Source organism: Sciurus vulgaris (genome assembly GCF_902686455.1).
Source record: "Sciurus vulgaris genome assembly, chromosome: 13".
NCBI classification, from domain to species: Eukaryota; Metazoa; Chordata; class Mammalia; order Rodentia; family Sciuridae; genus Sciurus; species Sciurus vulgaris.
In genome coordinates this window covers 85,409,043-85,429,124 of record NC_136474.1, presented here as the reverse complement: position 1 = coordinate 85,429,124, position 20,082 = coordinate 85,409,043, and the positions used below count along the sequence as shown (strand labels likewise).

General features: G+C 48.6%; 1 protein-coding gene across 2 annotated transcripts in view; it reads right to left on the bottom strand.

Annotated features, from left to right (window-relative positions):
• The window catches only part of TNFRSF11A (TNF receptor superfamily member 11a), a 53,238-nt gene extending 33,755 nt beyond the window's left edge, over positions 1–19,483 (bottom strand). The window contains exon 1 of one of the 2 annotated variants that reach the window (XM_079109021.1): positions 19,320–19,483. In XM_079109021.1, the coding sequence (XP_078965147.1) occupies positions 19,320–19,394 (75 nt within the window). In that variant the 5' untranslated portion in view covers positions 19,395–19,483. The remainder of the gene's footprint in view (positions 1–19,319) is intronic. The other variant, XM_079109022.1, reaches the window with a different exon arrangement.
• Between the last annotated feature and the right edge of the window lie 599 nt (positions 19,484–20,082).

The window sequence follows — 20,082 nt, the reverse complement described above, 5'->3', positions numbered from 1 at the left end:
GACGCAGGAGCCACAGAAATGGGGATTCGTCACTTTCCAGACTGACCAGCTGTCCCAACTCTCAAACAGACTTTCACAGGTTATGCCTTCAAACCCACTTCTCTGTCCCAAGCTTCATAGCTTGACTTTACACCCAGACATGTCTCCCCCCACAAAAAAACCTGAGATCTAATTCACATACCACAAATTTAGTCAAGTGCCATTAGGTGGTTGTAGTACATTCACGTGATTGTTCAACGACCACCACAGTTCTCTAATTCCAGAACATTCTCACCATCCCAAAGCTGGCATACTGACCTGACAGAGCTGTAGGTTTAGAGATCTTTTAAGGAACAGCAGAAGTTTTGCCCTGGGAATATTTGTGATGGTGAAGCAGAAAATTATGAGTTTAATCTCTTTTTAGCAATAGCTTAAGCAGAAACCTACTTTATTATCTAGTTACACGACATGCTTTGAAGCATACCTTCAAACCTTCACAACAGTAATACATATATAACTTAAAAGGCAACATTCATACATCCATATATTTAAGGAAATGTGGTTTGGGAATACATTTTTAAAAATCTGGAGAACTCTTAAGGATGCCACACATCCTTCTGTGCCTTTATTGTCCCTTCTCCTCTCCCTTCCTGGCTCTCTGGTTCCAACTTTCTTTCCTTGCACTTTGGTGACCCTGTTTTTGGAGGACCCCTTCTTAGAGGACCTGCAGGTTCCAAAGACCCTCGCAGCATCTTCAGTCCCTCTTGTGCTGGCCTCAGTCTGATCCCTGACTCCAGTCCCAGTGACAGGCTCTCTGTTGCTCTCTGAATGACAGTCTTGATGTTGGTGACTACTTAGGAAATCCGGTTCCCACCCTTCAACTGGTCTTTGTGGGTCCAGGGCACTTAGAAACCTGACCCTGGATGCTGCAGGTCAGATTGGCTCTCTCCTCACTCCCAAGTCCCAGATAGTGACTCGAGTCCCACCTGCTTGGGCTTGGTTTCCTGTTAGTCTGCACTGGATCTCCTTATGCTGGTCTCCCTGTGTCTGGATCCTTTTGTGTGAATGAACAGATGTTCTTCACCCAGATGGTTGGGTCCCTGCCCCACACAGATTCCTCCTCTTGCCTATAGGACTCTAGTTGTCACATCCACCATCTCACCCCTGACCGCCCTGCCCACCAGCCACTGGTGAGAGCCCCCAGACTGCCCAACAGCCTTTCAACAGCAACCCTGCCAGGCTCTCCTGCTGTCCAGAATCCCCTAAGACCAAGCTTCCCCTGGTTGCCAGGTGACAGCTATTATTGATAGTCATCCCAGTAAAGTGATAACGCTGTTCCTGCCAACACTACCACCAGGGGATGGGAAGGCTGCAGGTGTTCAGCTCCTGGGGTGAGTGACAGCCACCTGCAGTGCCTCTCTTTCTCCAAGATGTACAACAGAAGGCCCTGGGCGGCCGAGTTGAGATGTACAAAAGTGTGGTTATCTAGATATTTTCTGGCTCACCTTTACGATGGGCTTGTTTCCTTCTGAAACAGTCAAAGCTTTTGAACCATAGCTATCTTCATGAAGCAAACAAGGTAGAACCAACTATTTCAGCTTTTATTCTGGAATAGAGAATATAGTCATACCATACAAAATTCAAGAGGTAGGACAGCCTCCTCAGGGAAGTCTCCCTCCACTTTTCTCCCAGCTGTGCTCCTGATATTACAGTTCCTGTTTTGGTTTTTCCCTGGTGTATCTTTCTGGAACTGTGAGGGGAACTGATTTGGGATCCACCCAGGAGGCCATTCTTTATAATATTGCCTCAGAGGCAGGGACCAAGTCTGTTTCCAGAGGAAATATAAGTTGACTTATGGAAATCAGAAGTCTTATACAAAGCGGCCATGTGTTGACAGGGCCTTACTACAGTTTTTAATCAATAAACTATAAAAATTCAATTTGACTCACAGAATTTATACCAACTAACCTTGGTTTTCTAATAGAACGCTCCTGAATCAAAAAGGAATATTAGTCTGTTTATAGCAAACATCCTCTACACACACAAATCCTCCCTACAAATTTCTACAAAGTGGGATAATGATGCAGTTGATTTATTTGTGTTTTTTGGCCTCACTTTCAAGTGTCTTTTTGTGTCTTGTGGATAACTATTTCAGGGCACGCAGGCTGGTGTTTATCTTAATGGCCGACAGAATCTTCTGGATAACCATGTCCATAGTCTATGCCAGGCTTGAGGAGGGATGGGAGATGATCAATTGTATATTTAAATTTTCTTTTTAAGACTCTGTGGATTTATTTCACTACACAAAGCCATGTTGGATCTAGTTCTGAAAAAACCGTAAGCTGAAGAAACATATGATTTCTGCCAGTAGAGCCACAGGGACCAGTGGATCTGTATTTAGAATCCCATGGAGAAGGTTGACTTAAATATCTATTTTTCATGCTGCTAATGAGCCTAACTGTAGGAAAAGCCATTATGGATACTAAAATTACTTTCTTGCTCCACTGAAAATTCATGCTGACACAGAACAAAGCAGAGAGACTTGGCCTCTTCTGTCAAATCAAGAGGGAAAGAACCTCACTCAGAAGGTCGAGTAAGGGATTTTCCACAGGTTTTATAAAATATCACTCATGACTATATTTGAGAATTTGGCTATAATTTCAGAAAGGATGGTATCAAATTTCTGAATGTTACAGTAGAATTGAACTCTGTGGTTTTGTTGAGAGAGACTATTAAATGTGAAAACAACATTTTACTTAATAGTCCTGATACTCTTGAGAAAAAAACCCCTTCAAGAAAATCACTATTGAAGCTGACCCTACCCAGAATAGAATACAAATAAATTACTAGTGACCCCAGAACACCAAGGCAGCTTCCTTTCCATGATAGTCTCGTGATGAGAAGTTAATTCTCTGGGAGGCACTTTGCCTTAGAAGTAAATAAACAACCAACCAACCAACAAAAGGTAGCATCAAAAGATCAGAGTAATCTACAACCAACACCTTGGTTTTTCTCCACTACTTTGAAAGCCTTTTTCCTCAGTCTGTTGAGAAGACAGGCCAGAGAGAAGGTCTGTTTCCCTGACACGAATGTTGCAATCAGTGAGTCACAACACCCTTTCCACTGGGATGTTCTGGGAGAACTTCTCAGCTTTCCTGCAGAAGCTTCCTGATGCCCTCCTGTTTTAGAAGCTTTGGGGCAGGGGTTGTTTGTTTTGGGGTGCTGGGGGTGGAACCCAGGGCCTTGTGCATGCTAGGCAAGTGCTCTATCACTGAGTCAGCTCTAGCTGTCTGTTCTTGGTCATATGCAGAGTCATGTCTATGAACAGAAAGAATGCATCCCAACATCATGCTTCTTGCTTAAACACTCATAACAGGGAATAGAAATGATAGAGGGATCATGTGTAGCTCAGAAGTTAGATAAGGCAGTTTTCTTTTTTTTGTCTTTTTCTTTCTATCTTTCTTTCTTTCTTTCTTTCTTTTTTTTTTTTTTTTGGTGCCAGGGATTGAACCCAAGGTTACTTAACCTCTGGGTCACGTCACCAGCTCTTTTTCATTTTTTATTTTGAGACAGGGTCTCACTAGGTTGCTTACAGCCTTTCTAAGTTGCTGAGGCTGCCTTTGAAACTGTGATCCTCCTGTCTCAGCCTCAGAAGCTGCTGGGATTACAGGCATGTGCCAGCAGGCTGTTTCTGTCTCCAGAAAAAAAGCATAATTAAATATTAACTAAAGTCAAGTTGGATCAGACACAACATAGGAATTGTAGTGAACAGGGTCCAAAAGAACTCGGCAGGAGGAGAGGACATGGTACACAGTATGCAGGGGACCTGCTAAGACAGAATGAGGCCTGGCCTGGCAGCCCTGTGGGCCAGGCAGGGTAGGCTTCAGTGCAGGGAGATTTTTCTACTTGGGTCTGTACTGGGAATTGGGCTTCCAGTTTGATCTGGATGAAAGAATGCTTGACATTTCTTTAACAAAACTATCCACACTTCTACTATTTGAGGACCAAAAGGCAAAAGACAACAAGGTCAACTCTAAGCCTTAGTCCCCTCACCTGTAAGTGGGGCTGATAATTGTGCCCACCCTACTGCATTGAGAATCAGAAGTGATGATTCATGTAAATGACTCTGCATTGGCCAGTGGCACTACTCCACAAATCTTAAGGCTCTATTTCGTCACTTCGAAACTACCTTTGGAGTGGGTTGCTGGGAGAAGTGGGGTCTGTATCCTTGGGGGAGAGGAGTCATGTGCACACTTCAGCAGAATGCAGTAGAAGTCACTTACAGTCAATCATTCTCTGAGGGCTACAGGAAGGAGCAAAATGGACCAGAGACCCAGAAAATCCCAAAGGCTGGATTTCCCTGAGCACACCATCTTTCTTTACTTTTAACCTGGCCATGGCAAACCAAGGCTGCAGGACCCGGCCTTCTAGCAGCGTGTTTGGGGGAAAGCATGCATTAGGAAAGCGTGTTTGGTTCTAAATAAAAAAAAAAAAGTTTGTTCATGGCATCAAAAACTTGAAGCACTGCTCTGAAATACTGACAAATGGTCCACGTCATTTCTGTGGTTTTGTGTCTGGGGTTCAGCCGGCTGTGTGAGCCACCTTGAGTGCAGGCAGGGACAGTATCCTCAGTGTGTCTGCTGATAAAACTGCTGCTAGATTATATCTGTGGGTAACTGCTGTTAAATAAGACATTAACCAAGTTATGACCGAATGTCCTTCTAGACTTAGAATTTTAAGCTTACAGATGTACAGAGGAAAAATAGCAGACTCATTTTTCTTTTGTACAAACCAAAACTTTGCACTTTGTACTTCAGAACATTGCAGAGGCACCTAGCAAGATGCTGTTATAAATTAAAAACACAAACAGAATAAGGGCAGCATCTGGGAGTGCCTGTGTACCCCAATGTATCACCTGGCAAACTCCCTGGGGTATGTTCACCCCACGTGTCGACTAGCACACTACAGAAGCTATTGGAAACTTGGAGAGCCCAGGTTACACCAGCCAGGTATGTGGTTTAAGGCAGGACGGAAGTGGATACAGAAAATCAGAAGCTGTAACAGAAATCTCCCTGAGTGTTTAAAATAGAATTGATTTCAGGGGAAAAATAATCTGCCAAAAGTGAGACTCACATATTTGTGATTAGCATGACATGAAAGGATACGTTTAGTTTGTTGGAGAAGATCATGAAGAAAATTGCTGTCATAAAAACTATAATTGGCCTGTCACTAAGGATGTAGGGCCTCCTAACCTGTGAATATGTGTAGTGGAGTTTTCAAAACTTCAGCCCCACGGTGCCCATCCCAGCTGGTCATCTCCGGCTGGTGCCATGAAGGTTACAGTGTGAATGAAGCCCTCCCCACATGACACCAACCCCTACAGCCCTTGGGAGTCAATTTACTCACTATGCAAATAATAGAGAAAAGCCAGTCAGCCCTTTGCCCGACTCATTCATCTTTATCTCGAAACACAATCTGTCTGGACCAGAAGACAAGGTTTGGTCTGGTTTAGTGCATAACAATGGAGAGCGAGCATCTCTTTACAAAGCTCTGCTATTGTGATACCATCAAAGTCACCTTACAGAGTTCCCTCTCATTTTCTTCCCTGGAGCAAGACTGAAGGATGGCCCCATCCCTGATCTTTTAAAGCTTTTCTTTTGTTTTCTTTTCCTGTGATTTTTCTCCCCCTGTGGTACTGGGAATTAAACCCACTGAGCTGAATCCCTAATGCTTTTTTATTTTTTTTTTATTTAGAGACAGTATCTCACTAAGTTGCTGAGGTTGGTCTAGAACTCAAGATCTTCCTACCTTAGTCTCCTGAGCCACTGGGATCACAGGTGTGCGCCTGTGGGCCTGGCAGGAAAGGTCTTTCGTTTAAGCAGCCTCAGGAACCACTTTGTAAAGACTGAGGATGAGAAGCAATGTGGGCGAGATCTCATGGAGGGAGGGACGGAAAAGAGCTGGCCCAGCAAAGTGGAGACAGGCTGGTACCTGGGAGGCAAAGGATGCCGCTCAGTCAGGGCTGTGGCTGCCTCCTGCTGTGAAACACCAACTCTGGCTCTTTTCCGTGCTTGTCCTTTGCCATTTTTTCTTAACTTTTGGGTAATTAAATTTAATTAGGTGTTGTCTGTGGCAAAAGACCTGTAAACATAAAATTTGCCATTTTACCATGTTAAGTGTACAACTCAGGGGCATTAATTGCATTCACAATATTGTACGACCTTCTGTTTCCAGAACAGTTTGGTCACTTCAAACAGAAGATCGGCCACCATTAGGTGATAACTCCATTCCTCCTCCTCCAGTCCCTGGCTGCCACCACTCTACAGCCTAGCTCTGTGCATCTGACGCCTCCGTCCGGGTGCCCATCTAAGAGGAGCCACATAGCATTTGGCCCTGCGTGTCTGGTTTATGTCACTGGGCACAATGTCCTCAAGGCTCATTCATGTTGCACCATGTACCTGAACTCCCCTCTTCTTTATGGCTGAATAATACTTCATTACGTTTTCACTACCACCAAGGAATGTCTGTGGTTTGAAAGTGGTTTGCCCCCACCAAAACTGCAGCAAGGTGCAATTCTATGAGGCAGCGGCATCGAAAGGGGGTGATCGAGGCACGACTGCCCTTGTGAAGTGACTAGCTCTGTTCTGAGTGTGCTGGGTCTCGGAGGAGTGGATAGCTCACGAGAGCAGGTGGTTGTAAGGAGTGCTCCCGGCCCTCCTGGGTCTCTTGCTCCATCTCCTACCACATAACTTCTTCCAAACTCATTTGATGCTCTCAGCTCTGGGGCACACTCTGGTGGTGTAATGCCACCTGCCATGTGACACAGCCAGGGGGCCCTCACCAGATGCCAGCGCCATGCTGGTTTTTGTAGCCACCAGAATTGTGAGACAAATAAGTCTTTTTTCTTTATCAAGTACCCAGGCTCAGGTGTTTTTTAACAGCAATATGAAACAGACTAAGACAATTTGCCACAAAACTTTTAAAAATCTTTGTGATAAAACACACGTAACATAAAATTTATCATCTTAACCATTTTGCCAAACAATATATTTTGGAATAGAGAGCACACACAGAAAAGATGACTTGGGTCAGGATTGACTAAACAAAAACAAACCTCAAAAATATGGAGCAAGGGTAGCCTTTTAGAAGTCTTGACATATCCCCCTTTTGATTTAGCAAACATTAGATAATGAACTTCATATGCTGCCTTGGAAGGTGCTTTCTACTTCCAGTGCCGAGGGGCCCATGTGCATTTCCCCCACCCCTTGATTCCAGAAAGATGTGCTCAGAGGCCAACCAAAGCATTATTGCCAGGGACTGGGGAGACAGCTCAGATGGTAGAGTGCTTGCCTTGTAAGCACAAGGCCCTGGGTCTGATCCCCAGCACCAAAAAAAAAAAAAAAAAAAAAAAAGCATTATTGCCTTTTGCTCGCCCTCTTTCTCACTTTCCTCACAGTGCACTTATTATGCTCCACTCCTTGAAAAGAAAACGTGTGGCCCAAGGGAAAGTGAAGAAATCACCTTGCATTTCAAAACTTTAATGGCAAGTTTCGTTGTCTTCCAGAGAGAGAGTGAAAACACTTTGCTGCTGTGGGCGACTTGAAAAGAAAGTGCAGGGACGGTTTGTTTCCTGACACTACAGTAATGAGGATGGCTTTGACTTGTCACACCACCCACTCGGCACGACCTCCACAGGCTCTGCTGAGGACTCCTTTATTCTCGCTGGTGAAAGCCCTTTTTTTTTTTTTAAGTTCTTACTCGTTGGAGATAAGATCTGCCTCTTTTCTGTAGTAAAATTCCGCCACCTCTGTGCACATCTTCCAAGAGCACCCTGGTGTGCTGGAGGCGAAGGACCCTTCCAGGCTCCTCCTCCATCTGTGGATGCAAACTGCTAAGGCCATGAGACCCTTAAAGTGGCCAAAGAATTAGCCCTCCTGTCTGCACTTCCCCTTCCGTAACTTCTCCTGACCCTCACAGTGAAATCCACTGCTTCTCTAACGTGCCACAGGATTGTAAGGAAGTCCTGTAAAATGCAGATTCTGATTCCGTACACCTGGGGTCTGGGGCAGGGCCAGAGACTCTGCATTTCTAACAAGCTCCCAGGTGCTGCCGGTCTTTGAGTAGCAAGGTCAGAGATTAGGTAACAGACCAACTTTCAGTCCAGCTGTGCAGTCCGGTGCAAAAGGCCCCTCCCACCTGCCGTGTCTCACCTCCAGCCACTTTTCCTGCTGTCTCCAGTTGCTGGCCCAGGCTCCTCGGCCAGGACACACTCCTGCAGCATACTGCTCCAGCAGCTGTGCAGTGCTGCGCAGCCTTCAGGCTCATGACCACTACTAAACCGAAATGTGAAATACTGATCTCGACTGTCTTGGTTTAACCTACGATCTCCCTCACACTGAGACCAGTTAGACTGTGGGGCTAGATGGTTTCATGCCACTTGGACTTCTACCCCAGACACTTTGACACTCCATGATAGTTTTTATTTGTTTGCTCTTCTTGCTAGATTGCGAGTAGTGACTAGATCCTTAGCACACCATCCTCTTATTCCCCAACATTTGCAGTAAGATATCCCCAGTCTCCCACTGGGTACCCCAGGCTCGGTGTGCCCAGTCATTCCATGCTCAATGGTATGCCAAGGCCCGGGCACCTGGCTCTGTGTGTACCCGCTGAAGTCAAAGACCAGAGCCAGAACTTTCTCACATTCTAAACGCCGTGTGGTATCATTGAGAATCGCTTCTCCCATCACTGAATGCAGACACCATTTATCTTGGAACAACTGACACTTACGAAACACCTACTACGTGCCAGGTACTAGGTTCCTGGCTCTTGGCTTCCCTTTCTGCCTGCATCCTCACAAGAGAGAGGAAGGAACTTGCTCAGGTGGCCAGCGATGGGCAGACTGGGGCAGCGCCAGGCATGCGGCTGGTGCTCAAGCGGCAAGCGAATGAATACTTCTCCCCAAAGGACCACGTGCTCTCATAACTTCCTGCATAGGAGACGATAACAGTTTCCAACTAGTTTTGAATCAAATTCTCACTGCATGCATGATGTGGAAAGACTGCCAATTGGGGGCAAAATCAGACACCCTGTGGCAAAGGCATCACAAAACCAAGACTCAAAATCTCTTCCAGGGCTCGAAGTTTAGTTTCAATGAGGGCAGAACACAGAGCTGCCCCACCCTCAGTGCAGCCGCTCTGGCCTCTCCAAGCCTGTCCCTCTGGGGACATTGCTCTGGGTGTGGCTCTTTCCCTGGACTCACTGCTGGCACAGAGTTGCTGCGTACCCATCGCTTCCACGGTCCCACTCTGAGGACTGCTCCGCACAGTTCAGAGGCTGGGTGTGCACCTGGTGCTTTGATCACTTGTAATTTTTACACATAAGTTGGACCCCAGTGGCCTTGTCGTAGGGACTCCAAGAGGAGCCCATGCTCCTCCAGGTTTTCCATAAAACCTGGCCCATCAAAATGGGGCAACTTTTTATGATCTCATCTCTTCACTTTTAAACCTTGTACCCATTAATGGGTTAGCTGGGCATGGTGCACATGCCTGGAGTCCCAGCCACTTGAGAAGCTGAGGCAAGAGAATTACAAGTTCAAGGACAGCCTGGGCAACTTAGTGAGAACCTGTCTAAAAAGGACTGGAGATGTATACCAGTGGTAAAGCACCCCTGCACCCAATCCTCAGTCGGAAGGAAGACAGGAAGTTAGTAGAATTCAAGACAAAGTCGTGTTCAAGGGCAGACGAGTCCCCACTGAACACTTACTTGCCCCCTCTCACCTTCCACTGTGGTAGGTTTGGGTTCTGTTTCTAGATTTCTGGGCACTGTGCCTGGGCAGCACCAGGATGTCCTCACCCTGTCCCCAGGGGCATCCCCCATCTCACGCCAAGCAAAAGCTCTAGACTGACAGTGGACCCAGAAGGCTCTGTATGTTCTGACTCTATCGTATTTGACCTCTCTCCTATTATTTAGGGTATGCCTTTTAAGGAATTGAAAAAATGTCAATAATGGAAAATGATTTTGATAGGTTCCAGAGCAGACATTCGAAATAAGGGGTCAAAGGAGGTGTCTCCAGAGTCACTGTAATTATAGTAAAACCAAGACAGACCCTTGAAAAATATCATGGAACTACCTCCCCAAACCTGCAGACCAAACGTTTGCCCTCTGACTCTAGGTTGCTCTGGGCCCCCAGATCCAGCTCCCCGGCCTGGCAGATGGCTGGAGGCCTGGAGTAGGACAAAGCCGGCAGAGGGAACCTGCACCTCTGTGGGCAGCAGCAAGCTGAGGCTCTGAGGTCAGGCCGTTTGCTGCTGGTGTGGGGCAGAGGGGAGCAGAGGCGCCTGGCTTCAGGAAGTGGCAGGAGTGATTCAACAGGTCACACTTCTTTTCCTCCTGAGTCAGGGATCTACTGGTACACACAGCCTCTGCTGAAGATGCTCCGGGTGTCTGTCTTTTATCTCTAGTAGCCTTAAAGACACAACATTTTTTTATACCCAAAGGACTTAAAATTAGCATACTACAGTAATGCAGCCACATCAATGTTCATAGCAGCTCAGTTCACAATAGCTAGATTGTGGAACCAACCCAGATGCCCTTCAACAGATGAATGGATAAAGAAACTGGTGTATACACACACACACACACACACACACACACACACACACAAAGGAATATTACTTAGCCATAAAGAATAAAAAATTTTGGCATTTGCAGATAAATGGAATTGGAGAATATCATGCTAAGTGAAATTAGCCAAGCCCAAAAAACCAAAGGCCAAATGTTTTCTCTGATAAGAAGATGATGATACATAATGAGGGTGGGGGGTAAGAGAAGAATGGAGGAACTTTAGATTGTGTAGAGGGAAATGAGAGGTGGGAGGGAGCAGGGGTGTGAAAGATGGTGGAATGAGACAGACATCATTACCCTAAGTACATGTATGATTACACGAAAGGTATGAATCTGCATCATGCACAACCCATAGAAATGAAAAGTGGTACCCCATTTGTGTGCAATGAATCAAAATGCAGTCTGTAAAAATTTTAAAAAGACACAATATTTTCATTTCTGCCTAACAACGGCCATAGAAAGCCCTCAACAAGTATGTCCCCTAGAAGACAGCACAGACCCCCACAGACGCACACTGGTGATGGTTTCTTCCAAAACACTAGGAAGCTCGCTTCACCCCACCATTCCAAGGGGGCCCTTTCTCTACCCGATGGGCTCCATCACAGAGCAACCAACTGCGCAAGCACTTCGACAGAGGGGTGAAGCCCAGGGCAGGGGTGTGGCTCAGTGGTGCCACACACTGCTGAACAGATAAACAAACCGGGGGGGTGAAGACCGTGGCCACCAGAGCAGGCCTGGGGAGGAGGTCCACCCCTGCTGCCGCCAGCTGCGCCAACTCAGGCAGGTCGCCTAGCCTCTCTGCCTTGTTTCCTTAGCTTCCCCGCATGGTGCCGTGAGCTCGGAGACAGAGCACCTAGCACCTCCTGGCACACAGGAGGGATCCAGTTAATGGCAGGAACTTTAAATAGAGTAACCATGTTCACTGTTAACTTAGACTTGGGTTCAAGACTTTGCCATCGAATCCCGAGGTCTGTGGCAGCAGCTCTGAACTTGGAGTCTCCCAGGGAAGGTTTTAGAGCACAGATTGCTAATACCCACCCCCAGGGTTTCTGAGTCAGGGGGTGTGGGTTCCTGGTGGTGCTGAGGCTGTGCCCAAGGACCGCAGCTGGAGAACTGCTGCTCTGCTGCAGAGTCCCCATTCCTGAGCTGCGCTTGCCCAGCCCTTTGGGATCAGAGCCGCAGTTCTTCTGCAGCAGGCTGTAGCCTCCCCGCTGGCCTGGCATCGGCGGCTCAGGATTTTCTCAGGTATGCTGTTTGCCCCCAGGCTCTTCTCCCCCTGCGCGCTCTGCCCTTCAGAACCCGCCCTTCCAGGACCAGGTCAAACCTCCCCACCCGCCCTCCCCTTCAAAGCCATCCTCCCTGGTCAGCGCACCTGGTCTGCTTCTCTTCTGCAGAGCTTCAGAAGGAAAGAAGAGGGGTGCTCCTGAGCCCGGGGCCAGAGGGGCAGGTCCTGACCCTAAGGCTTCCCACCATGCCTTGCGGGGTCTTATTTGATTGAGATGATAATTTTGTCAGTAAATACAAAATAACTATCCATTGAGTTAGAAGGAGAAAAAGCCCACAACGAGGTTAGAGAATCTGGCGTGAATAACCCTGGAAAAGGGGAAGCTGTGGGTTAACAATCCTCAGCAATAGAAATATTAAAACTAAAGAAGACACTGGCCAATGTCTTTGTCCTATTAAGAACAAATTTGAGGAAACGTGGTCAAATTGTGACATGTTAGATTCAGGTCTGCTTTGAGGAAGTCCCTGACATTAGGAATTATTAGACAATGACATGTGTTAGCCAGGGCGGATGTGAATAATCTCTACTGAGCTTTCAAACAGACTGTCAGTCCCCACAAGTTTTAGGGTCTATTTGGGGGCCAACATTGGGAGAAGACAAGGGTCTTCCCAGGGCTCTGTACTGCACATGGGTTTGGTGGCTGCCTGAGCTACACAGGGGCACACTTTCGAGTCAGATGCTAATTACCCTGGACAAAGAAATAAATACGTATTGCATACTTATTTGCATGTGCATATTTACATGTATGTGCATATATATCCGTCTCCCACTCGGGAGATGTGCCTGAGCCCAGGCCAGCAGGCCCTGGGCACTCACAGGACCGCAGGCAACACCACACACCTCTCCCCCACTACGCCGTTTAGCCATCACATTCACCAAAAGCTAGAGTTTTTCTTCCTCATTTTTAATGGAAAGTCTTCAAATTTCTGATGGCATAAGGAAGTGGCTCTGGTACTCTCAATGCTCTGAACAGGAAATGTAATAAGTTATTATTACTCTGATGAACTGAAAGTATAGTTTGGGCAGTTGCTTCCGACCACTTGGAAAGCTGGCAGCTCTGGCTTTGCTTGTGCTGGGCAGGCTTCCGTGTCACCTGCTGGGTTAGGGCTTTGTGGGGTGGGGGAATCCAGTGGGGGCTGGTTCACGTGGAAGGGAAACACTCATCTTGGGCAATAATGACCTTCAGGAAAACGTATATGCAAACCAGAAGTCTCTGCCAAGCTGTGCGTCCAACACAAACACTGCTTCTCATGGGGGCAGGTGACCTATCTGAAGCTGGAGCAGGATGGCCAGGGGTCAGGTCACACCTGCTGTGACGCTGGACCCTCTGGGGATCACTGGCTGCTTATCTCTGTTCAGTGAGAGTTTCAACTCCTGCTTCCACTCTGAACTCTTCATGCCGAGGACCCCTGGCCAGGAAATGGCTCTCTGATTTCCAGAACACACAAATATCCTGTGCGTCCGATGCTGCGGCTGCTTTTCGCTTGTTTTTCTTGACGCTAGGGAACTCTCTCTCTGGCTCCCACCAAGATGATCAGGAGGGGCTGCAGAAGTGGCTTCCCGCTTCTCTCCTGCCTGGAGAAGGACTCGAGTCCTCCTTCACTTGAACCTGAGCAGCACTGTGATTTGAACTAAGATAGCAGCTTCCTTATGAAGCTGTGAAAAACATAATCCAAATGGTCAGCTGGCATCTGTTATGTCTGGTTTTTTTTTTCTTTTCCCTTAAATAGGTCTAAACAGCCCCGTTCTCGCACCCATGCTGTGGGCACCTAGCACAGGCCGCCGGCTCGGAAGTCACCCTGCCCTCGCCTCTCCTCACACCGTGGCCCTGACCTGATTTGAGATTTTTCTAGCCCTTCCATACACCGAGGCAGTGGCCTCCTTACTGGCCTCGGGCCCCACCCCTGACACTCCTCCCCATAACACAAATCTGATCACCGCCCTCCTGGGCTCGCAGTGCAGCAAGATTACATCTGAACTATTTTGCTTGCACATGAAGCCCTGCGCGCGGGCTCCTGCCTTCCTCTCCCCCACAGGAGTGCCGCACCCTCCACCGAGAGCTCCCAAGACACTCCACCGTGAGGCTTCCTGCCATTCCCGCCTCCACACAAAGCACCCTGGAAGCCCAGCCAACTGTCACCTTCGGCGCTTTCTGCAATGCTTTGGACACACACGACTACAACGAGGAAGACGGACTGGAGATCTGCGACTCTTCAGATCACTGCTCCCCATCCTGTGAGCCCACCATGCTTTGGAACGTTCCCAAGAACAGGGTCCTGCTCTATTTTCACCGTCTGCACTTTGAATCTCCTGAGGACAGGGGCTGTGGTCCATGGTGTCTGTCTCCTAGCCTATCGCAGAGTGTCCCATAGGCAGAGGGCGTTGAACTTGTTGCAATAAAGAAATGCGTTTAACACACCCTCCGTCTTCCTGCTCATTACTGAATGCGATGTCCTGCACGTGGCAACCCCCAGCAATCAAAGGTTGAAGGTCAATGGTGGCCAACAAAACAAATAGAGATATAAAGTCATCATCACAGCTAAAGAGAATGTGCTTCTGTCTGCTGATGGGGACCCTTTAGGCCTCTTGTCTGAGAGCACATTGCAACTGGAACGCACTGTCATGAGAACAGCCGCACCGGCCGGCCCTCTGGGGACCGAGACAGACAGGGAGCTGCCTGGGAGCACTGGCAGGAAGCAGACTCAGAGCATCTCTCAGAATCAGGACAGAAGACTCAGCTGTGAACCTCCCTCAACGCCCACACAGCGTCCAACCTCAGAAGGAAGAGCTTCAGAGGGACCAAGCCTGCTAGGTGAAGCCCACCGCGCCCTCCTGGTTTCCTTAGGCTCAGTGCTTGGAAGCAGAAAAGGTGAGCTGAACCGAAACCGTGAATAATCAGGAAAGGCAGTGAATATTCAGGAAAGCCCACACATTGCACCTCGTGGGAAACAGAGAAAGGCCTTTCCACGATCAGGGAGAGGACACAAAGATGCTTCGGGAAAAACTACCCATTGGAAAGAAGCTTACCCACCCAGGCCTGGGCCATGCCAAGCTGGAGTCAGGGGCCCTTGCAGATGGGGCCATTAGCCAGTGGATAGATGTCCTAGGGTGTGCACCACCTGGACAGCTGAGGACCATCAGGGCAGGATGCAGACCCACAGCGGGGAACGGGGGCGGGGGGAGCACAGACAACATTCCTAGAATCCCCTGGACACACCAGGTGAGAAAACACCACTTCTTTTTTTCTCATGCACTCTCCAAATGGGCAAGTATGATGAGGGAGATTTTTTTACTACTGACATGGCAGATAAAGTTCACACCACACCTTCTTAAAACAACACACTGCAACGGAGGCCCGGGTTTGGAACTCCCCTTTCCATGGCTCATAAAACACTGATTTATTGACCTTCAGAGACACATCTTTATTGTTTCTGTCTTCCTGGTGTAAGAACTGGTAGATAACTGACAAAGCAGGCTCATAGCTCCTTATCGACATGGAGAGTGTGCTCCTATCACAGCTTGGCCATTTGGGGGTGAGATGGTGGAAAGGAAATCACAGGGAGGCATCTGAAATATTTATCAACCAAATACACTGAAATCCCACCATTTGTGTGTGTGTGTTCTCAAGCAGGAATTCATCTACACCCAAGTCACCTCTAGGACGGGATGGGCAGCAGAGCACTCACCTACCCTGCAACCCAGCCCCACCCTAGGGGATTTCCTCCCAGGGCTTGCCCCACAGGCCCTTCCAGCGCCCTTGGCCTGCTTTTTATCTGCCTCCCTTACCACCTCAATAAGGGCCATACGAGAGTTATCACAAAACCATAACAGTGTAATGTCCCGTCTGTTTGCTGGGACTCCTGAATGAAGTGCTGTGTGTAGCCAGGTCATAAACAGGCCCTTCCTTCTGGCAGGATTCCCCTGGAGCTGAACCACTCTCACCTCCTCCCCACCTGGAGAGCCTTCCTCCTCGGCCACCTCTCGGAACCACTTCCTCCCTGACCCTTGATGCCCTCCCTAGCCACCCTGGTCCCCAGCCTTCCCTCCCTGCTCTCTGTGCCCTTGTCATCGCAGGCTGCTTTATTATTATGGCAGTCTCTCCGCTCTGCTGTGACACCTGTGACCTGTGAAGACACAGTTACCTCTCTGCCCTGTTTCTCACAAGCACAGTGTTTTACACTCTATAAATGTCCTGGGACTATGGGCATCTGCCCTTAGGTCTTGGGGGACTGGGGTAAACATGGCTGTGCATAGTCAATTATCTTAAGGCAGAGTGTGTGTCTGTATTTGCTTATTTGCAGCACACAGCAGACGATCAACATGAAAACCCATTTAAAGTCAAACATTCTTGTTACATCTGAAAAAAAATTCAGTCATAAATACAAGCAGACAGATATACTCACAGAAATGTTTTAAAAGGGAAAACTTAAACCTTCTAGGTAGGTTTGAATCTAACGTAATGTAATTGACACTAAGTGCAATGTTTGCACAAAATGCACTTTTCTATTCTTTTTTTTGGGGGGGGGGGTTACTGGGGATTGATCTCAGGCGTGCTTTACCACTGAGTCACATCCCCAGCCCTTTTTATTTTTTACTTTGAAACAGGGTCTTGCTAAGTTGCTGAGGCTGGTTTCAAACCTTTGATCCTCCTGCCCTAGCCTCTCGAAGAGCTGGAATTACAGTTGTGTGCCACTGTGCCAGCATAATGCACTTTCTAGAAGCTGTTTTTGCCAGCTTTATTTTGCACAATTACCCAACTAAGCAGTTCCTCAAGACTTGCCCAGGGTATGATCACTAAGAACTTCCATGGATTGCCAGTGCAGTTCCTAAATCTTTGAATTAATAGAACGGGGTTGACCAAAAAGCAGTAATTGAACACAGGGAAAGCCTGTAAACAGTATCTTTGGGGGACAATGTCGTAACACTGCATCTAGCCCCACTTTTCAGACAGCATGCATTTCCACCAGAGAGGCTGTGTACAAACTTAAAAAAATGGAAAAACATCCCAGAGTTATTTGATTGGAAATGACAAATGTAGAAGTTTAGGTATGCTTAAAAATGCAAATCAGAATACTCAATGTGAATCCTCATCATTTGTGGTATCCTCTGAGTTACAACTTGCAATTTAGCAGTACCTGTTCCCAACTGATTCATTGGAAGTGTTAATAAAATATGCCTCATGTGACAAGAAAGTGTACGTGATTAAACAGCTTAAAGGAAACCACAGGGTAAACAGTACTTGATGAAAATTCACTCTGAAAAATAAACTTCTTTTGATAGAATTTGCTATTAACATCAGCACCCAAAGTATGCCATGCACGTAGGTGTCAATGTAGTTTTGCAAAAGCAGCAGGAGATGCCTTTGGCTGCGTGGTCAGGCAGGGTTTTCTTAGGTGGCTAGCTGTTCACTGAAGCCCTAGTCCTTTAGTTCAAATAAGGTAGCACCCTGTTCAACCTGTTGAACACTTAATTAAGCAACACCTGAAAGGTTTAAGATGAAAAAATTCCTTTAGGTTTTTCCTCCTCCTTTTCCTGCAACCACCCCAAGAGACACATACAATTGGTAATGACAATGAATCCTCCCTAGAACTTTCTGCTTCAGTCTTCACCACATTCCCACTATTTGTGCCAAGGCTTTCACCTAAATTGGCTTTTTCCTTTCTCCACACAGCAAACATAGGTCTCCAAGTGCACAGGGCGCAGTGCCCTGCTGTGGAGTGATGTTAGCAGAAGTCTAAGCCAATTTTAACCAACAAGGGAAATCTCAAACTGCTGAAACCAAGAAAACCACCATCATTCACCCTTCCTTCTGGGCAACTTTCAGGCATAAGTGATTTTTCTAGTACTGTATTTGATGTGCCAGGTTTGCTGCACTAGAGAGGTCTCTTCCAGGCCAGAAAATCAGTACCTGCCTTAATTTACTTGATAACTGAGAATCCTGGATGGCAGAAGAGGTCTGAGAAGCTGCTACTCAATATCAAGCAGTCCTGCTAGTGGGGCTGAAACTTTTTTGTTGTTATTGGGTACTGGGGATTGAACTCAGGGCCTCACAAATGCTGGGCAAGTGCTTTACCACTGAGCCACATTCCCAACCCCTTTATAATTTTTTTTTTTTTTTGTAGTTGTAGATAGAATGCCTTTATATATTTATTTTTATGTGGTGCTGAGAATTGAACCCAGTGCCTCCCACATGCTAGGCAAATGCTCTGACACTGAGCCCCAGCTCCAGCCTGAGAGGCTGAAGCTCTTTATCAGTCATGAGGTGTTCCTAAGTGTGGGGGTAGGGGTGACCCCAGGGGGTGCCCACAAAAGGCAACCCACACCTGGGCTCAAGGGTCAAGGGATTCAGGGTTCTTTCTGGATGCAAGTCTGGCTGTCTGGTGAGTGGGTTCTTCAGAACAGATTTGCCTACTCCACAGAGTTGCAGTTGGACACCAGGGTGCCCCAGGGGCATGCCAGACTTGGGAGTCTCAGAAGGGCCTTAGCCCCATGAGATCAGCCTTTGTGAACCTCTGTGCCTTCCTGTGCAGTTCCATCCCGGTCCCAGCTCAATCCCAGACTGAGATCATGGAGAGCGGGCTCTGTGTCTGGCATTAGTACTGGCTTAAAGCATATGGTGGTACCCTGATTTCTCCAATTGCAAAAAAGATTTCGCCTGAACATAGAGAGTTTCTGAGAACAAGTGATTCTATAGTTATTCAGGTCCAGAAACTGAATTGGGGGAGCAAGAGTTTGGAGGATATGAAAAAGAAAGCTCGTCAGTTTTTCTGAAGAACCTTCCAAATTCTCTCCCTGTACACTTAGGACACCCCCTGTCCCAAGCAGGGATTGCTCTGTTCTTTCGTTGTAGAGGAAACTGAGATAAGGAAGGGTGTGTAGCCCAAGTTAGAGACCCAGTACTCCTGAAGGGCTCAAAGGGTCTGAACGCAGAGCCCTGAGAGAGATCCTCTTTAAGAAGTTATGCAACGTGGGTGTCGTCTGGGACCCTCCATGGTCCTGGTTCCATTCTCTATTCCCACCCGGTGTCTATACCTACGCGCCTCTGCAGTAACCATTTGCCCCAGGCGCCTAGTAGGCGCTCAAGAAGTGTTTGGATGGCATCAACTAGTACTATCAAAGTCTGCGATTTAGTGGGGCATTTGGAAGAGCCGGTGCTCTAGTGTTTGGGTCCCGGCAACCTCCTCGTTCTGCACCCCAGTAGTCCTCCCTCCACTCGCCCTCCCCTCCTTCCACCGTCCAACTCCAGTAACCGCCAGGCAACCCCAAGATTCCACCGTCTCCGACCCGCAAAGCCTTAGCTCTTGCTTCTGGAGGCAGAGGAGCCAGAGCGCCGCGCGCCCCTGGTCTCAGGACGTGTCGCGGCCCCTGCTCCTGGGTCTTGCCCAGAGCTCCCAAGGCGGCGCGGGTGGCGCGAGTGGGCGCGGCTCCTTACCTGCAGCGCGGTGAACAGCGCGCAGAGCGCCAGCAGCGCGGGCAGCAGGCCGCGCCGCCGGGCGCGCGGGGCCATGGCGCGGTGCGGGCGGGCTGGGCGCCGCGGCCTCTGCGGCCTCTGAGGCCCCACGGCTCTCCGGACCTCGGCCTGGTCGTCACGCCCCGCCGCGCCCCGCCCCGCTCGGCACCTGTGCGCTAGGCCTGCGCCCCCCACCGGCCGTGCCGAGTGGTGCGGGTCGGGGGCGCCCGAGCGAGGGGCGGCAGCACCGCCCGGTTTCTGCTCCCGGTGTGTGCGGCCGCACCAGGGCGCTGCCGGGGACGGCTGGGGAGGCAGGGCGCCCTGGGAGTGTTAACCGTGCTCCATGTCTCCTTTGGTTCCTCCGCCGGTGGCCCAGGTGGTCAGTCCCAGAGGGTGCGTGAGCTAGCCAAGGGAACGCCCTACCCTCGGCTCTCCAGGTGGCGTGCCACCGCGGGCAGGTTGACCCTGCCCTCCGCCCTAGTCGTCTTTCACCTTTACCGGACTCTGCCTGCCTGCACCCCAGGCTTTGCGGGCTGGCTCCGGTTCCGTGCGCCCATCCCTTCTTGGCTAAGGTGGGCGAAGGTGGGCGCACCACCACTGCGACTTAACGAGAGAAGTCTTATTATCGGAGATTTCTGTGGCAGTGGTTAAAGGAGTAACACCCATACAACGTCCAGAAGCTTCTGGTCTTCCCTTCACAGTGGCTTTGTCCAGCAGCCACTTCCTCTGGCCTGTCCTCCAGATC